At 41.1% G+C, this 7330-nt stretch overlaps 2 protein-coding genes across 2 annotated transcripts; one reads left to right on the top strand and one right to left on the bottom strand.

Moving 5' to 3' along the window:
- Nucleotides 1–264: 264 nt before the first annotated feature.
- Nucleotides 265–5646, top strand: hgd (homogentisate 1,2-dioxygenase). The gene is made up of 14 exons (XM_027004393.2): nt 265–438; nt 1189–1260; nt 1371–1459; nt 1633–1738; nt 1879–1938; nt 2046–2137; nt 2235–2269; nt 2406–2485; nt 2571–2670; nt 2844–2968; nt 4595–4699; nt 4796–4922; nt 5010–5191; nt 5288–5646. The coding sequence occupies exons 1-14, from the start codon at nt 424–426 to the stop codon at nt 5429–5431; spliced, it is 1332 nt and encodes a 443-aa protein (XP_026860194.2). The 5' UTR covers nt 265–423; the 3' UTR covers nt 5432–5646.
- Nucleotides 5619–7283, bottom strand: ndufb4 (NADH:ubiquinone oxidoreductase subunit B4). Its single transcript, XM_027004394.2, has 3 exons — nt 7070–7283; nt 6417–6563; nt 5619–5750 (listed from the first exon to the last, which is right to left on the bottom strand). Exons 1-3 carry the CDS (start codon nt 7244–7246, stop codon nt 5688–5690), a joined length of 387 nt encoding a protein of 128 aa, XP_026860195.1. The 5' UTR covers nt 7247–7283; the 3' UTR covers nt 5619–5687.
- Between the last annotated feature and the right edge of the window lie 47 nt (nt 7284–7330).

The raw sequence follows: 7330 nt of genomic DNA, 5'->3' as shown, positions 1-7330 counted from the left end.
ACGAAAACAATTACTATTTACAAATACATGTATTTTCATACATGATTTAGACGTTTTTCCAGCGCTGATCCCCGCTTTCAAGCGCTAGTCGATGTTATCATGAGACGTGACTCTAATCAAGCCCCTTCTCTTGCGAGCTTTGAAGTTTGTTTTGGCCATGGCAAGGCCATTTGTTTGCAAACCTCCGGAGTGGCCATCCAACTTCTCCTCCCCTCTCAAACGTAGCTCGAACATTTGGCTACGTCACGAAGTGTGAGCTTAATTAAACCCATATGAAACAAAATGCATAAATTGAGCCGAAGTCTTGTCCTCTCGCTCTCTGACCAGTGTTGGGGAAGAGCAGCCTCTGGCTTAACGAGAGCGTCCGAGTCGAGGTGTGCAAAGCTACATTACAACTTGTCCAAACTCAGGTAGAAACGCAGAATGGCTGGTCTGAAGGTAAGTGAGGCGCATGCATTTCGAATATGTCATTTATTTTATATGACTACAGTATAAATCGTTTTTATTCTGATGCTTTAAATATGACTGGGTATGTAGTCTATATATCTAGGTTTATTATACGTAATATTGCACTTCCAATTGTTCACACCATCCAAGTTGTTATTCTGTCAGCGATTTTATAAAGTTAGACTGGAATATGTTAGAATTAGGAAATATAAACCCAATTTTGAGGTCCTTTAGGATGTTTGATTAGACTGCGCTCCATGAAGGATGTGTGGGGCGTTCCTTTGAGACCAATCAGATTACTGGAAACAGCATCGCCCAAATGTTCCGAGCTCATGCTACTTTCGGAAGCAAAGCACAGCAAGAAACGCTATTAGACTAATTAAAATTTCAACAGTTACTTAAATTATTTACCAGGTTCTCCTGAGTTCACACAACAAATGAAATAAGTTGTTTTCGTATATTCAAATCTATAATGTAAGTAGACTGGTGTAGAAAACTGACGAAGGTAACTTGTCTTGTCTTATCAAGCAGCCTTATATTATTATCCCTCCGTTACTTCGTTCACGCTGTGTTGTCACCTCTCCTGTGCTCTCCACGATATCCACGATGTTCACTGGGAACAGCTTGTTGGAACTGCAGACTCTGGATGACTCAGCGCGAATTCAGACTATAGTGGCCCCCCCCCCCCAAAAAAAAGTTCATAGCTGAGATTGAGCTCAAGTATTTGTTGTTGGTTTTTAGTATCTGAGTGGCTTTGGCAATGAATTTACTTCTGAGGATCCTCGCTGTCCTGGCGCCCTGCCTGAAGGACAGGTAATGCTGACACCTTCATAGTCCTTGCAAGTGCTTACAAGTGCTACCATACATATTTATGTTCACTGTTGTCATGAGACATGCACTCATTGAAGATGATTTTATTTCAGAACAATCCCCAAATATGTCCATATGGACTGTATTCTGAACAACTCTCTGGCTCTGCCTTCACATGCCCAAGGGCAGCCAATAAGAGAAGGTATACCTAATTTATATAAGAGTACAATATATGCAGCACTCAGACACACATAAAATACCAACACAGTGTGTGGTAGAGTGTATTGCATATAGAATCACCTAGAAGTCTGTGATTTAGAATATATAATGTCTGAACCATTTCCTTGAATAGATATGGCATTTTTGTGATTTTAGCTGGCTGTACCGCATACTGCCTTCTGTCCGACACAAACCTTTCACTCCCCTGAGCTGTGGAAACCTTAGTGATAACTGGAATGAAGTAGAGCCTGACCCCAACCAGGTAATCGCCAAGTCTGTGCATCAACACTCTTATAATCAGAAGTTTCAGAGCACCACACAGCAATGTTGTCTGCCTGCACCTTCTCATGGTTTTATCTTTCCACCCAATTTTTAATAATCAATTTATCATTCCTTGACAAGCTTCGATGGAAGCCATTTACCATTACCAAAGCATCGGAGAAGAAGGTGGATTTTGTATCGGTAAGTTCAAGTGAAACACTTCTCTCTTGTGGTCCAGTCCCACAGCTGTCCGTCCTGTTATCTGAATTGCCAGTAGCTCTCAGCAGTCGGCCATCTGTTTGTTGCAGGGTTTGCGCACGCTCTGTGGTGCTGGGGATGCGAAATCCCGCAATGGGATAGCTGTGCACATCTACACCTGCAACGCTTCCATGCTGGATAAGTCTGTGTCCATTGCACCTGTACCATATGTCATCATGCACTGTGCAGCATGCCATAATCCTTAAGATAACACAAAAACCGGACTTGTCTCTTCCTAGGTGCTTCCAGAACTCAGATGGTGATTTTCTTATTGGTCAGTCCCCCAGCACACAGCCATTATTAAAGCTATCATCCTGCCAAAAGTGATGTTTACTTTATTACTGAATGCTGAAGTAGTGGTGGAGAGACACTGCGTGCATGCCGTGAATAAATTTGCCCGTATGTTTCAGTGCCGCAGCAAGGTGAAATCCTGATCACCACAGAGTTCGGAAAGATGATGGTGGAGCCAAATGAGATCTGTGTTCTTCAGGTGAGTGAATCACATATTACCCAGTATGTTATTCATCAGCAGACAACCACATACATCATTTTATTTGTATCGTGTGATGTTTCAGCAAGGTATGCGCTTCAGCGTGGATGTGTTTGGGGAGACCAGGGGTTATATACTGGAGGTGTATGGCACACATTTTGAGCTGCCTGACCTGGGACCCATAGGTAAGCCCAAGACTGCACTGTATTTCTTACTGTACTCTTTAAAAAGAAACACCTGGTTGAACATTTTCGATTTGAAATGTCCATTTTCTGAGAATTATTTCTTACGAATATGCTTCCTGTTTAGGCCCTTTGAAGCCATTATTACATAATTAGTATTTCTTTGCTTATAATAGGGGCTAATGGACTAGCAAATCCCCGGGACTTCCAGGTACCTGTGGCTTGGTTTGAAGACCGCACGGTTGGCACTACCTACACCGTCATCAACAAGTACCAGGGAAAGCTGTTCTCATGTCAACAGGTACATTATGATAACCATGCTTTATTTATTACATGTCCTGTGTGAACCCATGGTGTATTTACCATGTAGGTTTACTAGGTTTATTGGCCCTCCTTGATTAACTAGGTGGGTTTACTAGGTTTATTGGCCCTCCTTGATTAACTAGGTGGGTTTACTAGGTTTATTGGCCCTCCTTGATTAACTAGGTAGGTTTACTAGGTTAGCTGACCCTCTTTTACCATGCTAAGCCAAACCATATGAGAACCAGACCTTGCAGGCTGGCAGCAGAAACGCAGTTTGTCAGACTTGTTTGCTATGTACTGCTACTGTGCCCTTGATTCAGGCACTTCAGTCTCAAATGCTCAAGGGGGTATACACCCTCTCACCCCCATCCTTTTCCCCTCAGGGCATATTTGGAAATTCCCTGCTAAAACCTAGGTTCACTTACCATCTTAATTTCTGCTTGTCGTTCAAGTTTCCTGTTAGTGTCGCCAACAATTAAGCATCACTTGGTTTCACCTGAAGGCTCCCAGATCTTACTGCATAATTATTTTAATTTTGTTAATATACTCTTCATTTTTGCTGCATAAATCATTTAATCAGGTAAATATTTCCTAAGGTAAGCATGAAGTTCAGCATATTACTTTACAAAATTATATTTTTGTTGCATGTGTAATTGGATTTACTTGCAGGGAAAAATTTAGTCACAAGACCATCACATAGGAGCAACACACCATGTGGTGGTGTCATGCTTTATTCCAAGACATTGGTCATATAGGAAACCCTTTTTCCTGGCGGGCATGTCACTCCTTCCTCAGACATAAGAAGTTGACGGACCTCGCTGTCTCGAGTGAGAGAGTGCAGCTTTGTCCTGCTGTTCTGATCTCCAGCTGAGCACTGAAATTGCTCAAATTAACTTATTATTTGCCTGACTGGGCCAGTCTGTTTATATTTTGTTTGTATGGGTGTTTTTTTTTTTCCAATTTTTAATCAAGTCTGGTGGAGTTATCCTGAAAGCAGTAATGTGTGTAAGATTACAAACCTTGGGGTCCAGGAAACCACCCAGGGTGCTCAGAGTACATTTTTGTGTGAATGTATATAACTGTAAAAACATGCTGTTGTCTGGCTGCATTTATTATTTTAAGTTGGGACTGGGATGTGTTTCATGGATTGAGCTTTGTGTATCTGGGGAAACAGCGAGTGTGCGGCAGTGTGTGGCTGCAAGGGTGGGGGGTTTGAAGGTCAGAACTGCAGGCAGTCTCAGCTGTAATGAATTATATTGATTTTACAGCCACCATTCAATGACTGTTCACTGCAACATTATCAACAGAGGGCTATATAAAATTGCTGCATTTTTAACGATCAAGATAAAAAAAAATTCTCCACTTTATAACCACTTTACAATTTTGTTCTTTTCTGACTCTTGGCAGAATAATAGAAAAAGTTTGATAAGTTTTTCTTATTGAGAAATACTAATAAGAAATACTCAAGAATAAATTGATAAAACCAAATTAAAAGCTAAATTCAGATCAGTATAACATTCAACTCAGTATTTCTCTCTGCTGGCCTTTAAACTGGATCATTTTGGGGTGATCTGCAATGTCCTAGAATGCCTTCATCCTTTTCAATACACATCTGTCTTTACAGGAGTTCTCACCATTTAACGTGGTGGCATGGCATGGAAACTACACACCCTACAAATATAACTTGGAGAATTTCATGGTTATTAACTGTGTGGCGTTTGATCATGCAGTAAGTACTGCCTAATTGCATTTTCTGCTAGATATTATATGGCTAGGATGCATTTTTAATCAGTGAACTGTTTGTGTACATGAATCTCCATATCAGGATCCCTCCATTTTTACTGTGCTGACGGCAAAGTCCACACGGCCAGGGGTTGCCATTGCTGACTTTGTTATCTTTCCGCCTCGCTGGGGAGTTGCTGAACATACATTCCGACCCCCTTACTACCACAGTAAGTCGCAAATAATTTACCTGTACACCACGTCGCTTCTCCCGCGGTTGGACTGTTATGTTGGAGCACCCTCTGTCGGTATTTAAGGGAACTGCATGAGCGAGTTCATGGGCTTGATCAAAGGTCAATACGAGGCAAAGGAAGAGGGATTCCAGCCTGGAGGAGGGAGTCTCCACAGCATAATGACCCCACACGGCCCTGACGCTGACTGCTTTGACAAAAACAGCACAGCGAACCTCCAACCAGAGAGAGTTGCTGAAGGAACCATGGTATAAACCCAGACCCAAAGCCTTCATTCCCATTAAACATAATTATCCTGGGGTCAAGCCAGCCAGTATAACACTTTCTTTCTATGGTTGTCTTAGGCATTCATGTTCGAGTCATCCTTCAGCATGGCTGTCACCAAGTGGGGGCTTGAAACCTGCCAGCGTTTGGACAAGAACTACTACAAATGCTGGGAACCTCTCAGGAATCATTTCAATCCAAACTGGGCACCTGACAGAAAGTAGAAGAGGCCATGGCTCATGCCATGAGGAACTGCAGTTGAAAGATTTATAGCTTGTAGAGTACAGCTGAGCTTCAATAAATGAACAGTACACCAGGAATGCAAAACTAAACATGCTGCTGGAACTAGAAATTTACAATAATAAATTTTAAAAGCTTAACCCTTCTCCCCAGCTGCAGTAATACACACTGTTTCAACAATAAAGGATGTTTATTTATACAGGTACTTTTTGAGTTAAAGTGAAACATGACTTTCAGTACTCAGTAGGAGAGCTTGTAAGGACGCTTATAAGTCCCATCCTTTATCTTCTGCTCCTTCGCATCCTGAAAAATATGAGATGAATCTCTAGACAAGCACCAGCCAATTACTCTTGCATGGAAAACTACAAACATTTTAATGTTTTCTGCATAGATTTCATTAATTTGGGGTCGTAAATAGGCATTCCCTTCTGTTCCAAGTATCAATAAAAGAACAATCTGAAATATTCATAATCATATGACTATTTCCAATCGAAATATTCTGAAAAATTCCAATAGAACAGAAAGTTCCCTAAAGTGTCATTATTCTTGCACAAGCTCAGAATTACTGCTTGCAAACCACTGACTACAAATATATTCATATGAGGGGTGCACATATTTGACCAACTGCACATATTTGACCAAAATTGTTTACATATGTTGGATGACAAACGCCATAATTTGTCAAAAATAACTACATATACTGCGCTGAATATCTCAGATTGCACAGAAAGACAATTATGCACGCGATAAAAACGGCTCGTTTGAATATCGCAGCCTTCTGTGATATAACTTGCAAAGTACTGTTGAGTTCAGCATTTCACACTACTACTTAAACTTCGGGTTAAGATAACGCATGCACTCTACACAGACCTCACTTGGATTAAGTTAATGCACGACGTCTGTGTTAACCACACTCGATTCATGCCAAGACATACCCCAATACAATACATTAGTATTTCGCCCGCTTACCCGGTCAGACTTCACTAAAAAATAAATGATGAAGAGTGGTGCAACTCCAAACAAGCTACCAATCAGTGATGTTTTCGCCGTTGGTCTGAAGTTGGGATATACATTGCTCATTCGTGCATATGTCCACCGTGTAATAGCAGGATCCTCCTACAAGTACAACACCACACCCGACGTTAACGCCAGCTGGCTAAAAACAGGAAGTAATAACACCAATTTCCGTAACTATGTCAAATTCCTCAGATCTGTTAGCTAACTAGGTCACCCAATAGAACGTGTTTTAGCCAAGTATGTTAACAAGCCATCTAGTTAGTTACTGAAGTATATTCACTAAGTTAGCTAAATACCACACAGATAACTAGCTAGGTTAGCTCACTCGCTCCGTTATCGGATATTAGAAACCTAAGCATCAAGGTCACTAACAGGATGACTAGTTTATTTTACCATGTCCTTGCCACGAACCTAGTTAGCTACGTTTTACGTCGTGATTAGTAGTGATTCATAAAAGTAACGCTAATGTAGCTACACTAACAATAAAATTATGTTTATTTTATAGCTATGCATTTAAGACACGTAGTTAGCTAGCTAGCTAACCTATATCTTTGGATTAGCTAACTAGCCAGATGATTCATAGGCATTTTACCCCCCGTACTTACAATTATACCCTTTCTATGAGGATTGTTAAACTGCATCTGATACTGCCTTTTAAGTCGACTTCTTAGCGCAGCCCGTTCCTCTTGGGCCCGTCGATAATCAGGTGAAAGATTAAAGTACTCTGCTTGATCTAATGTTTTTGGCCTAGTAGCCAAAGGTGCCTCTTTGTAATCCGCCATGTCTATGGTGAATCACTAAGGAAAGCACGGACTGATTAAATTGTTACACACATTGCGCACATAATAAGAGTCCCGTCTTCTTCT

This window comes from Electrophorus electricus, chromosome 5 (genome assembly GCF_013358815.1).
Source record: "Electrophorus electricus isolate fEleEle1 chromosome 5, fEleEle1.pri, whole genome shotgun sequence".
NCBI lineage: Eukaryota > Metazoa > Chordata > Actinopteri > Gymnotiformes > Gymnotidae > Electrophorus > Electrophorus electricus.
This window is presented reverse-complemented; position numbering and strand designations above follow the sequence as displayed.

Excerpts from the sequence above, each read along its gene's own strand:
- ndufb4 (XM_027004394.2), bottom strand. The coding sequence starts at position 7,246 with ATGGCGGATTACAAAGAGGCACCTTTGGCTACTAGGCCAAAAACATTA. Across the intron at positions 6,564-7,069 it reads CTCATAGAAAGGGTATAATT|GAGGATCCTGCTATTACACG; the intron begins GTAAGTACGGGG and ends TTGTACTTGTAG. Across the intron at positions 5,751-6,416 it reads TTTTAGTGAAGTCTGACCGG|GATGCGAAGGAGCAGAAGAT; the intron begins GTAAGCGGGCGA and ends CATATTTTTCAG.
- hgd (XM_027004393.2), top strand. Across the intron at positions 1,261-1,370 it reads GCGCCCTGCCTGAAGGACAG|AACAATCCCCAAATATGTCC; the intron begins GTAATGCTGACA and ends ATTTTATTTCAG. Across the intron at positions 2,270-2,405 it reads AGATGGTGATTTTCTTATTG|TGCCGCAGCAAGGTGAAATC; the intron begins GTCAGTCCCCCA and ends CGTATGTTTCAG.